Source organism: Colius striatus, chromosome 2 (genome assembly GCF_028858725.1).
Source record: "Colius striatus isolate bColStr4 chromosome 2, bColStr4.1.hap1, whole genome shotgun sequence".
Classification (NCBI taxonomy): domain Eukaryota; kingdom Metazoa; phylum Chordata; class Aves; order Coliiformes; family Coliidae; genus Colius; species Colius striatus.
Window position 1 is genome coordinate 22,478,423 of NC_084760.1, and position 21,337 is coordinate 22,499,759.

General features: G+C 38.7%; 1 protein-coding gene across 2 annotated transcripts in view; it reads right to left on the reverse strand.

Moving 5' to 3' along the window:
* The window catches only part of LRRC1 (leucine rich repeat containing 1), a 79,234-nt gene that overhangs the window by 20,892 nt on the left and 37,005 nt on the right, over positions 1-21,337 (reverse strand). For both annotated transcript variants that reach the window (XM_061990752.1, XM_061990751.1), the window contains exons 4-7: positions 18,785-18,874; positions 3,554-3,610; positions 2,197-2,260; positions 1,378-1,452 (exon numbers count right to left, since the gene is read on the reverse strand). In XM_061990752.1, coding sequence (XP_061846736.1) covers positions 1,378-1,452; positions 2,197-2,260; positions 3,554-3,610; positions 18,785-18,874 — 286 coding nt within the window. The remainder of the gene's footprint in view (positions 1-1,377; positions 1,453-2,196; positions 2,261-3,553; positions 3,611-18,784; positions 18,875-21,337) is intronic.

A 21,337-nucleotide genomic window follows, 5' to 3' on the forward strand; every position in this document is an offset into this window, starting at 1 on the left:
CTGCAGATTATCAACTTCCAGGTAATTAAAGTCTGCCCCTCCCAATTAACCCTAGGCAAATTAGGATTAGTCTCTCCTAGCTGATACAGCAATATGCCATGACATCTAGGGATTTCATATCTTCACATCTCCCAACTGCAACAAATGTAAAAACAGGAGTGTTGCTCTAGCAAGCACATTTGAATTGCCAAGTTATAATGCCATCATCTACAATTATTAATGATTACTTAATTTTTTACAATGGCAATCTGCCAATTAGCTTACAAGTCTGTCAGAGAAATATCTCTGTCTCTATTAGGCATCACAGCACACTCCCACTCCCCATGTACACAGACACTCCTATACACACTCTAGAATAATTCTCATTGTAGTCATCCAAGCCATCTCTCAGAGAACAGAAAAGCTGAGGCAGAAGTGTCCTTTACTTTGACATATATGACATTTCCATACAGTGACAGCCTTGATTCAAACTCACAAGATCAGTCCTTTTATTTTGTAAATGCTTGCCTCTCAAGAAGACCTTTCACTAAATGCACACACACACTCCTTTATTCTACAAGTTCATCTTCTGGACGTTAGACAAAATACACAACAATGCCGAGCTTCAGTAAAAATAGCTGCTGAAGTCACACTTGACCTTTTATGAATTATTATTGGTGTTTAACTACATATACTAAAACATTTATAAGGCCAAGTCAACAACAACAAAGTCACCAAAGCCCACCAATACAGCAAGTAATAGTAAACTGCTGGAGGAACAAAAGAAAACAGGGTTCGATTTGGATCTAAAGCAAAAAGAGGGAAAAGAAACCATTCCACGTTATCACAGTTCTTAAAGAATTTAGAGTGCTGTAAGCTTTAAATGCTAAGGTCCTTCATCCCATGATGGATGTCAGATGGAGGATTTGCCTGCACAAATAAAAATTTCTATTTATGGCAACAGTTCTATTATTGTACTTCTCCAGAATACTGTATCTGAATGGAAGACTATGACTGGAAAAAAAAAAAAAATCACCCTCAAAACTGTCAAAACTGCAATCTAGATAGATTCTCAAGGTGAGATAGCTCAGTCAGCCAGTGTCTCCCAGATCACTGGGCCAGGACTGTAAACAGAGGATGTGTCATCCTATAAATTGAACAATGTCCCTATTAAGAAACAATTCCTTTGTCAAAGTGTTTAAAAGAAAATGCCTGACAACGTATGATATCATGAATAATCCCTTGCAGAGCAAGTTACTAAGAGAAAACCCTTACACATTCAAAACCTGGCAAAGCGAACTGAGAAAATTGTTCCATTTTAAATCACCTCTAGGTATGAACAAAAACGTTTCCTTTTAAATGCATGTTCAAAACAGAACCAGTAGAGCTCATCTTTACCTGAGGTATTTCAGCTAATTGGTTTCCATCCAACCAAAGGTCTTTAAGATTGAAAAGTGCACCAATTGTTTCTGGCTGTAACATAAAATGTAATAATGTTTAGTAGCACAGGAGCTTCAAATGAAAACCAAATGGTCACCCTGTAATTACAGCCTGAATAAACCAATCCTTACTCCAAGCACTATTTAGAGGGATCACTGCAAGGGTGACTGTAAGCACTGAGAACTCCATCATATAAATTAATTGTTATAGGTTAACAAACTAGCATACTTTACCTGGCATGCACTAACAAATTGAATGCATGCTTTTCATCTACTGCAAATCCAACAAGTAATTGAGCCAGCTTAAAGGAGATGACAGGTATCTTTTGGTAGATCTATCTGCCACAATGTCAGACACTGCAACCCTCAACAGTTTGCTTCAGCCCATTCCCAAAGATTTCTACTTCCACGCCGGAAATAGCTGAGCCTTGATCTGTGCTTAGCCCCTACAGCTCCCCACAGAAACCTATGTTTTCATTGTAACTGCAAATGCAGACAAGAGTTTGTTCCCTTTCACTCCTCCTTTTTCCTCCCTAGAAAATGTCTGTGCAGTGCTCTCACTTTCTAGAGATCAGCTGCAGTTTTTTGGGTACAGTCATATTATAGTGCACAAGACTAAACAGATATGGGAAGTACCATCTTACTGACAAAATTAATTTGCACATATAAAAAAAAAGACTGCCACCATATATTTTTCTTTCTTCAATTTTGGCCATCCTACAACCTATTTAATCTAAATGATGCGTAAAATGAGACTTTCAGTGGTGTGTTGTCTTACCAAGTGATAAAGTTCATTGTTTCCTAAATCAAGTTCTTCTAGTCTCTGCAGCTGGGCAAGTGATCTGTGAGATGAGATAAGTCAAAACAAAACCACATCAGATTAAACCAACAGAAACCCCATGTATTTGAATGAACTCATTTTACTGAAACTTGTATTTCAAATCACCATGCATTGGAGGCAGATAGTTATTTTACTGGCCATGGACTATGCAGTAATATCTTACTGAAAAAATAAGCTGCTCTGGCAGTATAGCTGTATGGCTTTGAAACTTAAAAAAACTTAGTACAGGCAATCAAATCCTTGTTCTTTACCTTAACCATCAGTCCCTTGGGGTGGACAATATCATCACATAGTTCAGTGCAGTTGGTTAGATTTACTTCTAGGGGAAATTTTTCAGTTACACAGCTCTGTAAAAATTCCCCATAGCGATCACATGTTAGAATGCAACTCAAGACTCAATAAATTCATCACTTGTCTTATCAACATAACCTATCAATTTCTGATGTATTTCAGGTTGCATTTGAGGATGCAAATAGAGGAAGGCCCAAAGGAATGTAAAAGGAGTTTCTCTGAACATCAACAGACACAGAGGGCCATCCTTCTGCTTCAAAAGTAGCCTGTTGTAGAGCTCTTTCTTACCTTCCCCAAAGCTGCAATAGCATGAGAGCCAGACAGACTTGTCAGCTACAGTACTGACAGTCAGAATTTTCCAGGAGCAATACAATTGTCAACATTTGTGATAGCTTCATTCCAACAGTGCATGGAAAAATCTAGCTAGCAATTCATACCCTCTGACCACTGATATTTAAAGTGTCATGTGGCTCACAGCTATAAACAGCCACAACTGAGCTACTAGGTAGATTGACAGGAAAAAAGGACACCAAAGCAACTAGGGAGGATATTCTGATTAAATACGTTCACTCTATTACAATATCTACTAGATCACCTGACAAGCAGAACATAAATGCTTACTTAAATTCTATGATGCTTTAGAGTGGAGGTCTCTGAGAACCTATTTCCCTGTTGAGAAATTTCAGTGCAAGAATCCAAACCACCACTTCCCTTGTCAATGTGCTGCTTCAATGCATGTGTGCAAAAAGAAATGTTTGGTGCTGTTGTATTTTATAAAGAATACTGTTATAATGCAACTGACACAGACTGTAGGCTCCTGCTACCAACCAAGTACAACTAGAAGTGATGGATGTCATTAGGTATTGCTAAAACAAAGCTATTATCTCACATATGTTGTAAGTCAGTACTGAATACTGTTTCTAGCTGTCATTCAGTTTTCTATTTTAACAGATTTTAAGAACATTTAATGTTAATATAATCAAATACATGCAATGTCACTTACTCAGGTAAATATGTCAGCAAATTTTCTCTAAGTTCCAGTGAAGCCAGGTTATAAAGACTATTAAAAAAAAGAAAAAACTACATATTAATGCAATCTTACTTTATACACTTTCAGAGGAAAAGCTTGTGTTCACACAGTTTAAAGCAAAATTGCTTGAGGAGATTATTTGTCATTGTTTTAATTCAATCAGACCATCATGTGAAAGGCAACACAACGACTAGAAGGTCTGTAGTTGCAAGTTACTGAACAGAGCACATTCATATGAATTGCACTTACTTACTTGCTTTCAGAATCTGGCGTGGGCTACCAAAGTTACAGAGCATCAGGTAAACGCATCACTGTTCTAACGACAGCATGCTCATTACTGTAAGTGACATTATGCTTCTAAGCAGCTCACTTACTCCATATCTCAGGCTTTTACTAACATCACCATAGCAACATTCAGATTTTTCAGGGGGTTATTTATGACTAAATGGAACACAAGGAGTCAGACATTATCCCAACACTATAATCTGCTCTAATCCTCCAGCGTCCCAGAGAAAAATAAAACATCAGATCTGAGGACTGCAAATAAGTAGTTTCCTACAGTAGAATATTCTCTGTCCTGGTGTGCAAGCAAGGGGTACAGTGTGCTGGGTCTGAAATAAAATCTAGATTCTACTAAATTTGAAACACATGTTAAATCCAAGCCTAAAATTGATTTTGTTTGTACATCTTAGGGGGAAAAAAAAAAAAAAAAAAACACCACAACAAACATAAGTCCACGAACTCAGACCACACAGATTTGTTTTCACTTCAAACAATACCAACATACTGAATTACAGGTTCATTGATAAGCTTCAGTAAAAAAAAGCAGTTGATAACTTGAATAAAACTAAAGAAAAACCTCCATATTGCAAATCCAACACAGCTAAGCAGGGAAAGCAACATAACTGGTGTATTGAGATAATCAGGGGACTGGAACATCTTCCATAGGAGGAAAGGCTGCAAGAACTGGGGTTGTTTAGTCTAGAAAAGAGGAGACTGAGGGGGGATCTTATTAACATTTACAAATATCTAAAGGGTGGCTGTCAGGAGGTTGGGACAGCTCTTTTTTCTATAGTAGATAGTAACAGGACAAGGGGTAATGGGATGAAGCTGGAACACAAAAAGTTCCACTTCAATATAAGAAAAAACTATTTCACTGTTCAGGTGAGGGAGCCCTGGCACAGGCTGCCCAGGGGGGTTGTGGAGTCTCCTTCCTTGGAGGTCTTCAAGACCCGCCTGGACATGTTCCTATGTGACCTGATCTCAGTGAACCTGCTTCTGCAGAGGGTTTGGACTAGATGATCTCTAAAGGTCCCTTCCAACCCCTACCATTCTATGATTCTATGATTGAGTTATTAAATGGCAAAGAAGAGGGAAAGAAGACTTTTCATGGATTGACTTTGGATATGTCTAAAAAATACATCTTTATTTCAAGCATCTATTTAATACTGCATTCAGAAAACAGGGAACAAAATCTCACAGGAACTTTGATTATGGTCTCAGCAGCTCTCTCCAATTTATAAAATAAGCATATTTTACCTAATAGATTCTGTATACCTTCAGAAGAAATGCAGTCAAAATTTACCATATATGTGAAGATACTTTAGCAGAAGTCTATGATAAAGCCAATTAAAAAATATATGAGAATAACTCAGCTACTGCCACTCAAAATCATTTGACAGAAACAAGGTATCAAGGAAGCCACCATTCCAACAACACAAAACTCTCACAAAGAATTTTAACACTATAAAACACAAATCAAGGTGGCACATGATATCTGACATCCTCACAGAAACCAAATCAATGGAGGGGGAGAGATAAGGGTTAACTGAGAACTCTCTCTCTGAAAGGAACATGGGTCTGATCTTACTCACGTTGCCACCCACAGACTGCCATTATATTTGTGTTTACAGGTTTCTAGAAACCTATTCCAATCTTCCTTTGATTTTCGCACTTTCTCTTCAAGCTGGTATTAGGTGAGGCAAATGATTCACTTCTATCCAAAAAATACAAAAAGGATGCACAAATCCCCAGTCTGCCTTGTAACTTCGTGTTTACAGATCACTCCACATCTCCATATCTCCCTCCCCATCACAGCAAAGTGTCAATAAGTGAAATGGTGTAATCTCTTAATTTCTCTTCTTGCATAAAACATCACTTTGGTTGTGGTTAAACAGAAATCTTTGTCAGCAAAACCACGTTCAATGGTAGGAACTTGGGAACTACCATCTTAACCAGCCTCATCGTATCACTAAACTAGGGCAAGCCAGTGAATCAGCTCAGGAAATTAATCCTGCTTTAAAATAACCCAGCAAAAAGGTAACACAGATCCCTAATACAACATAGAATAAATCTCCTTAAACACCTGGGCAAGTACAACTGCCAACAAGGTGTGAGGAACACATCTGTACTGCCCACGCTAGCAGCAGTGAGGACTCTCTGGTTAGCTGGGCCTTTGTTGATACCTACCAACTGCTGTCTTTATGTCCAACCACAGACCATGCATTTTGGAGCATAACTGTGGTTGATAGCAGTTTCAGGTTAGGTACTCTTCTTATGAGAGTCAGCTACTTACAGAGTTGCATTTTCATCTCTAATGACACAGCTTTCTGGAGAAGAAAAGCTTTATTCTATAGCTATCCTCACCCATAGCATGCTCACAAATATCACTCAACTCTGGAACAAAACAAAGACACTGCCCTCTACTCCTTCAATCTGTTCTTTCAACTGCTTCCAAGGTTCTGAGTCCAAACTCAATGTAAGCAGATATCAACAGGCAAAACGAAGCTTCCCATCAAGTAATGCAAAATAGAGATGAAGTCTATGAAGTTTATATGAGCAAAGGCTCCCCCTCAGACTGAAGGATTATCATTAAGGTGGATCCATCTGAAAGTCCAGAAAATAAGAATGAAAAGCATGGTCATTGTCTTCTTCCAAAGCAAATTACTTTGGATTAATCCAAAGAGATTATCATCAGTAGCAACACACTCTACTCATTACTGTTAAATTTTGAGTAGTTACAGAAGCGGCTCCAAGCAAACCTACTTGCTACAATTTAAAATGGGAAAATGTGACAGTTACCTTACAAAAGAACATTGTAAACATAGCTGAGGTACTGAAGTATCAATTTCCAACACATAACAGAGCACAGGTACGGCCTTCTTAAATTTACAAACAGGTGCTTAATACATTCTACCTTAAGTAACATTTTTCTGGGATTAAGGTATGTTAAGAAACAGCATTTTTATTCACTTGCAAGAAAAATCTTATATTTCTTGCTATTTTTCAAACATATTTTCTGATTTTATAAAACATAATCTCCAGAAAGTGTAGTTCTTCAACTATGAACAGAGATTTTTAACAATATACTAAATATTTTCTTCTTTTCCCTTTGTCATTAATTTTATGAGTGCACTGCTAGTCAAGAGTCTTTCTGAAGTCTCCAAAAGGAACTAAAGGATGTCATTCCTTAATAACTTCAGAGTCTTTCCCTAATTCTACTTTTCATCTAGAAGAGAAAACCAGTCATGAGTTGCTACCTGTTTCAATTCATAAAACACAAAGGCAACAGCAACCTAGTCTGTTTAGATAGGAGACAGTTTCACCCGTGGCTGTTCACCAACTGCATTTAGAAACACAAATGCACCATAGAGCATTGCAGGCTGCTCTCCAACACAGTCTTTGCTCTCCCTCAAAAAAAACCCCCAAAAAAACCAACCAGAAAATGTACAAGTCAAATGTCATTTATATTCTAAAGGAGAAAGGGAAGAAAATAAAAAAAACCACAGGGAAAATTTTTCCATGGCTACTCTTGCAAGAAACTATTTCACAGAAGCTTGTAAAAAGCATTAATATTGCAATAATTTTCACCACAAAAGCTACCACACACACCTCGAACACTGAGTATGTGTGTGAAATTACTTAGCACAAGGTAACAGCCAAATCAGGCAGAAGATGCACTAACCGAAATAATTACAAAGTTTTCCATCTCAGCATTCCGAGTGATTTCTGGTGTAAGGGTGGAACCAACTCAAATTTAAAGGTATAACACGGCTAAAAATGTCATTTTCAGTACAAACCAGATACACTTATTCAGTGCTGTGCCTAAAGTAACTGCAGATATTGGTATTTGTCAGGTGAGCTAGAAGAATGAAAGAATGTAAAATCCCTAATTGAGAACAAAATTAGGTGTAATAAAGTAGTCCATAAATGCTGTTTTTCTTAGGCATTTCTATCAAAATTTGAGAAACTTGCAGTCCAACACAGTCATAGGGAACAATGCAAATAACCTTCATGTCAACTGTAGTGGTCTCCTTCAAAATAAAGGTAACAGACTTGAATCAGACACCAAGATCAGAACAAAAGCATGTTTATCATCTTCTTCCCAAGCAAGTTGTTTTACTTTGGATTAATCCAAAGAGAATATCAGTAGCAACACACTCTACAAAACAACCATTCCAAAAAGCAGATGACTTGCTTGTACCAGGAATTCAGTGCCATAGATACAGCAACATCAAATGCAGGTTAAAAAAAAAAAAAAAAAAAAAGGAGGCGGAAGAATAAAACCAAACAAACAAAACACCAAAACCCACATTCACTAGTTATCTACATTTTCAGTGTGTCTCTTACATTAAATATACTCTGTCTTTTAAAGTTATAAAATATAAAGCCAAGTTATTCTATTTCTTTAATCTCATCAGGGACAGATGCATTATTCCCCTATTCAAAGGGACATGAAGTAACCCTTAAGAATGACAACAGACAACATTATATATGTCATTTTCATCCCAGTCCCTGCACAGGGACTGAGAGCACCCAAGCACTTGAGGTACACCAGCAAAAGCTTCTGAGGAAAGCATTGAGAAGCACAGTACAACATATGCTATTTTCTCATGAAAACAAAATTAAAGATACAAAGGTGGAAAGAGAAATGTGGAAAAACCTAGGAGAAAATGGAGATAGATGATCTAAAGACTAATAAAAAAGTTAAAGGTGCTTAGTCAACAAAGACTGTGCAACAGACTTATTTGTGTAATAAAAATCACACATTTTGACCTTATGTCCAGAGAACCACACAGCTGAGCTTGCAAGACAAGAAATCAAGCTTTGGGAAACAAGGAAGCAAGGATGGAAGAGATGAAGATCTAAAGCACCTGCAGAAATGCATGGCCTCACTTGCACCCTTTCCAGCAAGTTTCAGCTGGTTAGGGGAAGGAAAAATCCCAAGCGTAGTTTTTCTTCATGCTTGTCAGACAGCAAGTACTAGGGAAAGACAGGACAACAGGCACGGTCTCCATATTTATACACAATATGGGAAGAGTCCTACACAACAAGGTGACAGCACAGTACAGTTTCTGAATTTGGTCTGGTATTACACTGGCTTTTTATGCAGCTGTAGTGACGGCTTCAGGACACAGTCAAGGATGCAGTGTACAGAAACGCCATATGAAGTCCACACTCTGGCCATTTCTGACAGTTCCACAGGACTTCAGATCACTGGGCCAGCAACTAAGGATTACTGTTACTTTAATTAAACGCCTGCCCCTGCATCTCTATACAGCACACACACTTTGAAACATTCATCATGACTCTACACTGGGAAGGAAGGGAGTTTAAACAAGGCAATTCATATTATTTTTCGTGCAGAAAAGGAACATGCCAATTTTTCTGTTTATCAATTGTTCTCCAAGAGATGAGAAGGTAAATGTTGCACTCTGAAAACAGCATACAAAATACATGAAACTAGCCATGTTTAAATATATTACAGCCCATCCCCACAGTCCACATAAAACTGCCAGTAACAAGTATGGCCCTGCCCCAGGACACACCAGTTAGGTGACTAGTCAGTTATTTGACGGGCTCCTATTAAGCTACTCCCATTCCACAAGGCTTCTAGCTGCAGACCAATGATTCATTAAGAACCTGATATTTAGCAGCTTTTTTCCCCCTAAGGAAATGACAGGGTTAATCACTTGTTAGCCAACTCTCAAAATGACACTTACTCAGACCATAAGTATTTTAAGGTACAGCATATACCTTTGGGACAGGCTCATGTTCTAAATCACTCCTAATAAAAGCTTCTTTCTCTCACCTTCTCTTCATTGACTATTTCACTGACTGCAGAAAGAGCATGAAAAGGTCAGTCCCCAAACTCCAGTTCCTGCACCAAACGAATTCTGAGCTGCCTTAAAAAGCAGCACAGCCAGCAGGTCAAGGGAGGTGATTCTTTACTCTGCTCTCCTGAGCCCCCCACCTGCATCCAGCTCTGGGGTCCTCAGCACAAGAAAGGCATGGACTTGCTACAGCAGGCCCAGAGGAGGGTCACAAAAATGGTGAGAAGGCTGGAACATATGTCCTAAGAAGAAAGGCTCAGAGAGTTGAGGTTGTTCAGCCTAGAGAAGCGAAGGCTATAGGAAGATGTTACTGCAGCCTTTCATGAACATATAAACAGAGCTTGTAAGAAAGATGGAGAAATATTTTTTATTATCAGGGCCTGTAGTGACAAAACAAGGGAAAACAGTTTTAAACTGAAAGAGGATAGACTTAGGGAAAGAGGATAGACTTAGGTTGGATGTAAGGAAGAATTTTTTCACAATCAGGGCCGTCAGACACTGAATAGGTTGCCCAGAGAAGCTGTGGATGCCCCATCCCTGGAGGTATTCAAAGTCAGGTTGGATGAGGCTTTGAGGAACTGTGTTTACCGAAAAATGTCTGTCCCCAAAACAGGAGGTTTGTGGATAGGCTAGATAACCTTTAAAGGTTCCTTTCAATACAAACCATTCTATAATTCTATGAAATTAGGTACTTAAACTTGGGTGACTTCAAGTTTTTCTGTAGCACACCCCCTTTTCCACAGTGAACTACCACTTCAATCCTTCCCCAAGCCTGCCTTATTTCGCTCACATTCAGTTACTGTAATACATTTCCTCAGCATCTGAAGAACCAGCTCCATGAGGATTTTTGGTGTTATGACATTTCCAATGCAACAAAGGCAGTATATTAGCCTTATAGGGAAGGATTATGCCTCCTAAATTTCCTAAGGTTCTGTTAACACAAAACCACACAGTTTGTGTTACATGCACTCCCAGTATGCATTTGGCCCTCCTTTTTAGGAGATTTAACGCTACATGCTTATTTTGCTTCCAACTAGTGCTTACTGATGGCATATAATTAGACAAAGTTATCATGAAAGAATCCTTAAATTTATATCCATGATATGGTAACCTACAAATAGTACAGAACTGCAACTAGTTTCCTTTTCTCAAAAATATTATTTATCTGAAAAAGTCTAGCTTAAGCTTAAGGCTTTTTTTTCCCAAATATCAGCTTTAATCAGATTCCTACCTCTTTGGTTACCCTTTGCTTATGGAAACCTGTTTTACAGTGTGAATGATAAAGAAGGGCACTAATGCATGTCTCTAAGATCAATCCCATGGAATTTAATGAGGGGGATCTTATGCCCACACCATGCAATAGGGGAGAGCAATTTTTGCACATTCTTAGCTCTTGATTCCCAGAAATTCTTATGTAAGCCAGAAATTACAGGAAGAGTTTAATTTTTAAATGAAGGCACTTAATCCATTTCAAAGAAAACTACCTTCACAAGCATGAAGTCCTACAGTTTTACCTCGGAATATAAGGGATGAAATAAAAACAAGTGTAAAGTAAGCTAACCAGATTTAGTCTTGATGACACTGTTGCTATGTCTTTTCAGTACTACTAAAGACCATTCTTCCAGAAGTCATCTTTGAGTGCATTCCCCCTCTTCCCTTTTGGAGGCAAAGCAACTTAAAGTAACTTGCATTTAAGTTAAACACTATTCTTTTCACCCAGGTTCTTCTCAGTTCAGGTGTATAATGTGCAAGGGAGAGGCCCATGAGACCTTCCTTAGCACTTCACTTCTGGAATCTGACAAGCAGGACAGTATTCCAGTAAGAAAATCTGAAAGTAAGGATTATGTTCCTAACACTTGCCCTTTTCTGCAGAGCTGGGAGAAAAGGGGGCACAAATTACAGAGGGGAAAATACTGCTTCCTGAGGAAGACTGACTTTTAAATAGGCATAAAAGAAAGTAAAGCTGATGATTTTTCATCCTAGACCTAAACAGCAAAGATAATGAAAGACAGAGAAAGAGCATTTGGATAGTCAGTTACTTGAATCAAATTGTCAATACCATTAATTGGCTTTTAAAAAGCTACAGATGTTCCACAAGTGAAAACCAAGAGATAAAAACCATTAGTATCTAATCAGCTACTAAGTGGAAGAAAGACTAAATAGACAGCAAGTAGTACAAGTCACATCCAAATTTAAAAACAGAGCAAAGCTCTACAGTTTATGGCCAAGGAATCCCCCAAATATATAAAAACGGTTGTCTAAGCTGCTCATTAAGGCTAGTTTTCTATACAAGCTTGTTTTAAAGTTGCTGAGATCAGTTCTACTCTCTCCCTCAAACAGACAGCAACAAGCATGGTCCAAAAACCAGACAGGAACACTGAACGTCCTATGACATTCAAAAAGCATCATTAAGAGAAATTTGTAGTTACAGCTCAGCCTGTTCACTTTTGAATGCTTGAACTGAACGTTCTACAATTTGCTTATCAAGACTACTGAAACAGGTTGAGGAGTCTAAGCTGATTCACTATTACAACAAGACTTCATTTTCAAATTATATTCCATTCCACTCAAACAATGTCAATCTTCAAGGACTTTACTTCAAAAAAATGATATTGCCAATTATGTTAATACCTCTTATTTAAAGGCCAGATGGCACTGCGTTCTCTATTATATTGTTAAACAATGTTCCTGAAATAAACTTTTGAGTTCTTTAATGTTCAGTTTTGCTATTTAGCAAACAGCTGTGATTAGCACTGAATGCTCTACCTACTCAAACTCTGTAAATATTACTTGTATTGCTAAATTCAGATAAGCCAGTGACAGCTTTTAACACTATTTATATCATCCTAGCCAGACCACCTACAGTCTTCCTTCTATGCATTTGCAAGAAAAGCCTTCCCATTGCTTTTGTTATATTATGCAAGATCATATTTCATCAGACATTATTATGGTAAACCTTAAAACAATTACATCATCTTGGTCCACACAATTTTAAGAGCACTTCTCATTCTGTGTGATGCTACTAGATGTAGAATCTGCACTCGAGGCATCCTACCCTAGGGAAAACACAATCCATGTCTAGCCCAGGAACCTATTACCAGAATAAGCATGCCATTCAGATCTGCTTTCAGATCATCTGTATCGAGCAAATCATCTTTGAAGACCTTTTATGCTCCAGCTACTCCTATTCAGATCAACATTAAAGATTCTAAGTTCAGAAATTTCTGAAACTTCAAAACCTCTAGAACTGAACACACATATACCTAAAAAACCCCACCACGCTCAGTGATTTTGTTTCTCTAACACAAAATCTCTGGATATTTGTGGTTCCACAACTTTTGAAAAGTACAGTTCTAACAAATCTTTCTGCAGAACAATGCCCATAAGTGCAGCAACATCTGCTCTGTTTTTTTCATTATGTTCACTGAAATAATGAAATTACTATTTCAGTATTCTACCTGCTAGCTGCAGACGTCAACAGGAAAATTTCTCTGCTTACCTGGTAATTCCCTTTCAGTAGTAAGGTCCATAGATCCATTCAGCCTGCTTGCAGCTTGGGGGTAAACCAGACTCATCAGTCATTGGCAACAGAAGAATATCCTTCCCATGTAAAGAAATTCACCCTTTCCCACATCAAAAGTTTCTAAAGCTAAAATAAAGCTATTCTGCTTTCTTGCATCACAGACTGTGAAGTTCTGACAAAAAAAAAAGGCAGGGAGGGGAAGCTGTGAATTATGGGGATACTATAAATCATGATATTAATATGATCTTTTGTTGAATCCTTGGGATTTGGAGATTGTGTCCAAGTAAGACAGCATCTGTATATTTGGGGGGGAGTGGAACACTTCTTGTCCCCACAAAGTTAACAGGTAACTGTCTTTTTGAAATACAAATTTCACACTGAAAGGACTGGGTTTTTTCTGGCTAGGGCAGATTCCTTGTGAAGCACCCATATGAGTCTGATGCCAGATTAAACATCAGAGACACACATAAAAGGCTTTCCAAAGAAGGTACCTGGACTTCATTTAAGTCTACAAACCACAAATAAACAAACAAATAAACAAAGATGACACAATTCCTCTTTTCTTTCCAGACATTAAGCCATGAGAGTGTTGTATGGATCTCTAAGTTCCCAAATCTTTGCCAGTAAAAAGCCAACATCACAGTGGCTGGGGGAGGGGCAAGGAACTAACCCTGAAGTCAACACTAGAGAATAAACATATATGGACAGAGAAGGTACTGGGGTCAGACAGGCATTAGATTATTATTACCTCTGTAAGGTATGCCCTAGAAAGCCTCACAAACAAACACCCTGATTTACCCACATACCCGCACACACAAATACTCTTGATTTTTAAATTTCAGGAAAAAAAGTCATGCCCTGTGTTTTAGGTGTTACACAGGTAAGGAAGTATTGAAGAAAAATCCTGGAAGCAAGTGGAAATTCCTAAATACTGCCCACACTGAGGAACAGGTTATACTTGCTCTTTGGGCAGCTCTACAAATACACACAGTCCTGCAAAATAGGCAAGGAAACCAGACTTGCTCTCATTAGACCGAAAAATGTTGTAAAAGACACTCCCACTCACAGTTTAAATTGTGTAACTTGTTTCTCTAAATGGTTCAACTAGCCGACAGGACAACTCTTGCTTCAAGCTGCACCCACCTAATTATTAGCTAAAATAAATATCTCACAGTCATTAGCATTCACTATTTTACTCCAGACAGCAACCACATCACGAGTCAAGACAAATCACAGAGAAGCAAAAAAACAAAAATAGCACTGGTATTATTAAGACATAAAGTCTCTTATCAAGTCCTAAAGCAGCATGTCACATATCTATCTAGCATGCCCTAAAACAACACATGAGCTTAAAAGAGGAAAGCTTCATCTAACAAGAGAAAACTTTCAGCATGTATACCAGCACTGGGTAAGCAGATGGAAGCGGACACACAGAAGAAAAGTTGACATATACTGAGCTATCTATGGATAAGAAAGAGGAAAGACGAAAGGTTTAAAGGAGGCCTTGCCTATGTTCTTCAAATATCCAGTTGTGACCTTTTAAAAAAATACTTCTTTTGGCAACATAAAGGAAAAGAAAAATATAAAAGATCTATGCAGAAGAATTTTTAATGGCACAGTAAAAAAATTAACAGCAACTCTAAGTATCAATGGCTTGAACAAGTTCAAACATTGGCCTGGAATAGTGAAGCTGAACATTGTCATTCACCTTATGCATCAAGACCATGTGAAAACCAGACTGGATATTTGAATTCATGAGGAAGACACACTTCCACTAATGGTTCACCACAAGACAATTCAAGTCTATTTTCTGCCATTAGAAAGAACTTCCTAACTAGTCTTCAAAGTATTGCTTGGAAAGTATTTGCCATAAATGGGGAAGGCAACTAAAGTAAACACAGTAGGGTAAATTTGCAGTTCCACAAGATTTTAAGCAGACAGCTTTAATAAAAGGGACAGGAAGGACATTTTGATCACTGTACTATCTTAAAATGAATTAGACATTTCACTGGCTGTATTAGGAAGTTCCCCAGATAAGACTATAAATGTAGAGAATTTAGGATGCATTTCCCTAAGTTTTCACATACTCTAGAGGCAAGAAGACCAGCAGCAAGCACAGAGACTTCAAGCTTTTCCCAAAATCAGCCCAGTTGTAGTAGAATAAATCACAAGTATATATGTGTTTTCCTCCCTATCTGAAGGCCTCATACAGAGCACGCAGGTCCAGCCTACTACATCAGGTAGCACTGCTGATTATTATCCAGAGCACACAGAAACTCCAGTAAGGAATTTGTAAATATATCCAAACACCTCTACGTGCCTTACTTGGTCTCTTCAGCCAAGAAGACACAATTAACACCATTTTCTTTCTAATTCCTAACATTTTTAAAGGTCCGAGAAAGTACACTGGGTAAAGAACAGAGAAGGGAACAAAGAGCACAAGCAGGCAACCTTCGGGGAAGTCACAGAGCATTTCACTACTTTTACCAAACACAAGGCAGTCACAGCTGCACCATCAAATTCACTTGCAATAAATTATGAACATTTTGTAATCTAAAAAAGGAAAACTACATTCATTGGTAAGCCAGACTGAAAAAAGTTAATCCATTACTTATAGAGCTAACACTAAAAATTTCCTAACATTCACTCTCAGAGGTGATGCATAAGGACTCCAGGTTGCACTTCTAACTGAATACAGACAAGACCTTCCCACAGTTTCCAAGTGGGATCAGGCAGGATCCCTTTCTCACTGCTGGCAAAGCATTCCGCAAACAACTTCAGGAACAGTTACATTTTGGGTGGACACCACATTAGTTTCCCTTATGTTACATTAATATCCTGCTGATTCAGAAAGCACATTGCTTTATCTCAAGCCTACCGTCATCTTCCCAACTGTCATATACCCATCTATCATAAATATTCCCTTTTATCCTAAGTACCAGAAAGACAACAGCCCCACACATTTGTGTCTGCTTCTTTAAGCATAAATCGGATGGCAGAAATTTCCACTAATGAGATTAAAGTATTTTTGTAAAAATACGATTCATATTCTCTAAAGCTAAAACCTAGGAACACTTCCCAGATCAAAGCAGGCCTATCGGACTTGAATAAAAGTCTAGCCCTCCAAGAGAACCCACCAAGATCAGCAAGACAAGCATACAGCTCTTCCCAAAGCAAGGGACCGTTGAGGGAGGACAGGTTACACTGCTGTGTTCTACATTTCCCTAGACTGCTCAGGATCAATAGGCAATTTTTTATCCTTGCACAGCTCCACACATTGACATCTTTACAAATGCCTGGTACCTCCATTTTAATCAAAGTTGTTTCTAGTCATTTGCTCTAAAACAGAGGGTATCACCACTCCCACTACCAAACAACAGGCAGGACACACAAGAAGGCACAGCCACCACAGGGAGTGATCTCTCTCTCAGGGAAGTCAGCAACCTTCCTCTAGCTACTGTCTGCAAAACAGCAGTCTACCTCATGCTTTGGGAAGCATTTCAGCTTGTCATGTTTTTTGTGTTAACTTTTAGAACCAGGCAGGATCCCAAATTTTTGGCCTTGCTTTTCAATAACCACAAAGGCTGAACAAGCCTGTTCTCAGCTGCCAAGTGCTGCAAAAAGATGCGTGAAAAATCTTGTGAACTTTTACAGCGAAAGGAAGAAGATCACAAAAGCCTTGGCCCATGCAATTTCTAGGTGAGACTTTGTTATAGTCACTGGACGCACATTAGCTGTACCTGTTAGTGCTTGTGGAAGGTTTCAAAAGGCATTTTCCACTTCTGCTGCAGCTGGAGTGGTGCCAGCTGACAGCTTTCATACCCATGGGAAGTGGCTAAAGTAATGCCAGTCTGAACTCGACTACATTGCAGGAGCTCTTAATAACAAAATTCCTTCAGGAGGACTCCACTGTTTAGCAGAAGTTGGATTTTACTGCTAAGAGACTATGCTGACTCCTCAGACAATCAATGTTAGAAACATTTCACTTTATCAAAGGATGTCCAAGAGTAACAGGCCTCTGCTGACACGCATGAGAACATCTGAGTTACTATAGCTTTCTACAGATGGAAGTGGCTCAGTACAAAGCAACTCAGAACGATATGGCAACCAACAATATGGCAACCATAAAGGCAGGTGCAGATTAAAACAAAGCTGGGAGGAAAGAGGAGGGAGACAGAATAATCAGGTGTTGCAAGAAATTTCAAATTCTCTAAAATTATGTTTCCCAGCGAAAGTAACAAACCTTAACTCTTCTGAGTTGAAGCACAGATATGTTCAATTCTATGAAGACTATTTCTGAAGTTCAAATAGCAAGTGAGACTCCTAAGCTTGGAACAAAGCACCTGGGGATACAGTAGAAAACTACAAAGGCACAGTCAGCAGATCAGGTGCACAGGTATTAGCTGCTCACTGCCTCTTCCAGTACTAAGGATCACAGGCAAGGTAGGTAAAGCCAAGCTCAAAAAAAACCCCTCAAAACAACAACCAAATCATTGCAATGGGTAATAGACATGTGCAGCTATTTGCCAGGGAAGAATACTGAAGATGTCTACATAAACTCCAGGAGAAACTGGACAAGCACATGGAATAGAGATTAATTACAGGCTAACAGTTAGGCAATCCCAAATATAAAGCTCAGGAAATCCTCTGAACCAGAAACAGAAAATGGAAAGGGGAGTAATCAAGCACACATTTTTCTTCTTAATCCTCACTAGGCATCTACTTACTACAACTGGGCTAGATGAGCCTTTGATCTCAACCAGCACGGCGATTCTCACACGTGCCAGTAAGGAAACATGAAAGAAATCACCTCTTCTCCTTTAAATTGGAAAGGATACCATTCTCTCCACTAACAGATAGAGATTTCCCTTCTGCAAGTATGGATGTTCATTTCAGTCAAAATGAGATGGTTAAACAATATTCATTTCCCAATATTCATTTCATCTCTGCTTTGGATGTCTGTCCTTGCAACCCTGGCTCTACTTTCCAGACTTAAACACATCTTAAAAGCTTATCAAATTTCATTTTAAAAGTTGTTCTATGAGTTTTTATCTCCACAGCTCCCAATGGAGGTTTGTTTTTTTTTTTTTCCAGAACCAGACTCCTCCTATGGTTAGGAACCTTCTAATTTCCATCCTGATCACAGATAGTTTTTAACCATTTGTTTTTATGCCAAAAACTGTCTGGTTTTGAGCTATGCTGCAAGCCATTTGACATGTTCACAATAACAGATCAATGATTTACAATGAAGGAAAGCAAAAGGTCAGATCTGCATCACAAAATAGCTATTTAATTTTCCACCTAAAATCTCAAGTTACTCTGAATCCTGGAAAAAAAAGTTGAAATATACACACACACATTTCAGATGCTGCATCAGCCTGCTAATGTCAAGTAAAAATGCACAGGTATTTTTCTTAAACAGATCCCTCAGCCTGGAATGGACATAAAAAATGAGCACAGATCTGTAAACAACTTTATAGGTATAGTACAAACAGTTAAGCAAGTCATTTATACAACAGGCATAACAATAAAGAGAAAATAAGATAGTATAAAGCATAAAAAACTTACTTCCCAATGTTTTCAGGTAGTGCTTGCAGAGAGATGTCATTTACTGAAAGACACGTTAGATTCTGTAATTCAGGAAAGCTTTCGGGCAACCTATGGAGACAGCAATTCAAATCAAGGACTTCTGGTGGAAGTATTCACATTCATGTAATACATACTGGAACACGCAGTGGAAAAAAAGAGTCTACTCAGCAAATACACACAGAGGGAGGTATGCCCAGACTCCAGCATGACTCTCAGAAAATTTGAAGGATCACAGTTAGAAAATCCAAAATTTAAAGTTTGTTCTGTGTCAAAGAACATGCAATATCCCTGTCCCTCAGCCTCTCTTTCCTGCCCCAAATTGCAACTTTAAAAATCTACAGGGCTTAAGAATATTTTAACATTTTTTTTTAAAACAAAGACATTTAAAAAACCCACTTGTTAAAATATTATTTTCCTGTATCAAGTAATTGGTAAAATAATTAAATGAATTATTTTTATTCAGGCTTCAGTACATACATTCTTAAAGCATGGCCATTTTGTATTAGCTACGAGGCTGCTCTCCCAACTGCTGCTTTTTGAAGAAACACTCTGTTCACTATGAAGACAACATGCTGCTGTTACAGTATTGCAATGTGCTGGTTCACAAAACAGCAGCACGTAATTGCTCCCTTCTCACACTATAAAATGCAGCCATACCCAAAACACTTACAAAGCTCCCAAAGCCTTTAGGTCCATCACCCAGCTAACTTTCTGCAATGCTAAGCTTCCTCTCCTCTCACACAGATTCCTGTACCGCTCCCTGCTCCTTGGCAGCCAGGTTGCACCAAGCAGATCAGTCTGTAGTTGCACAGCAGACAGGGCAGGGTAAAACAGGCAATGAAGCAGAGGAGAAGTCCTTGGCCCAGGTATTCAACTTCTGCTCGACCCCCAGAGCATGCAACCTAAGCTCAAGCTGTAACATTTTATTTGGTTCCTGCTCTTCCCATCACCCATCTCATAGCACATGGTATGACCTGCAGGCAACCAAAAGGACACACAGGCAATTCCAATTATGCATGATGGAGAACAGGAAAACGAATGGGGGGCAGGGAGAACTTCTCATCATGCTCAACTCCATACTGCAGTGTTTCTAATCTTCTGGACCTTATTAACAGAACATGTTCAAAAATGTGACCTCCACTGAAATGATTCATTACCATTCAGGGTCAAACAGGTTTAAGACTGGAGTTAAATGGCCTGATGATTCTATGATTATCTTTTGGCCAGTCCTGAAGTGGACAGGTAATTGGACTAGTTGACTGCTGTAGGTCCCTTCCAACTAGAACTATTCTATTCTATAGGATACAGTGGACTTCCAATTTAATCTACAATAAATATGCCTGCTTTTCATTAATTTAAACCTAAAATCATCTGAAAAAGAGACAGAAACATGGTCTTCCAGCCACTTCTAATGCTGCAGGTTCATCAATGGTTAAGTTTGACAATGAGGCAACATACTGTATTAGTGGTAGGACATTGACTGGGAAGATCTCCGACTGGCTTTTAAGCTTAGAGGAAATAAGGGTAAGAATCAATGGCTAAAAAATAGTTCCAGGATATCACACAGAGAAGAAAACAACTACTGGACTTCTCCACTACACCTGTGAAAAATAAGTCCCAAAACCTATATGCTGTTAAAGGTATATATCAAATTCTGGAACTCATCTCAGAAAATATCTGCCAACCATGTGTATAAACAGCTCCTGGTGCCTGTGTTTTCAAACTCAGTAAACTGCTGGAAGTAATGTTTTCCAGGACACACGTACATTTTGGAGCCACTTTATGAAGAATGTTTAAAATTCCCTTAAACTGTCAACAACGAGTTATGAGATCTATTTTGACCCCAGTAACAAGTCTTTCAACTGTTTTGTTAATTCCACTCAGCTGTAGCTGTGTGTTACAACTACTGTTTACAGAAACACATTACATGAGCCCCAGGCCTTATTCAGCACAGAAAATGGAGAAGGATAGCTAGCATGCTATGTCAGACAATTTTGATTTCAATATCACAAGATGCAGCTCTGAGCTTTATCTACTGTACACTGATGCCTGGGAAAAAGCTGTTTGGTGACCCTCACCACTTGCATATCTCAACAGCAGTTCAGCCTCAGTTTGCTTTACCAGATTTTTGTGGTATTATTATCCTCCCTATAATAATGGTCACCAGAGGCACAGGGATTAAGATCACAAGTGTCCCTTTAACAGTCAGAAACATGACTTTCTAGAGAATTTAGGATGTACTGTGGGCTACATTCAAGGCATACTTGTGAAGAACCTCAGCTGCACACATGGGAGAAGCCATCTTGCAAAACCACCACTGCAGCGGCTTAAAGGTATTACAGATGCTCTCCTGTTTGCTAGCACTGCTGCACACGGGCCAGCCAGCTAATCCTGCAAGTATTCCTAGTCCATCTCAGTGCAAAGCAAAGCAGGTTGGTGACTGCTCACTGTGAAGATTCTGGCTTACGGGACTTGCTCAGCATCACAAAGGAGCCCTGTGGCATGGGCTGGTTTAGGAAACAGTTCTCCAAA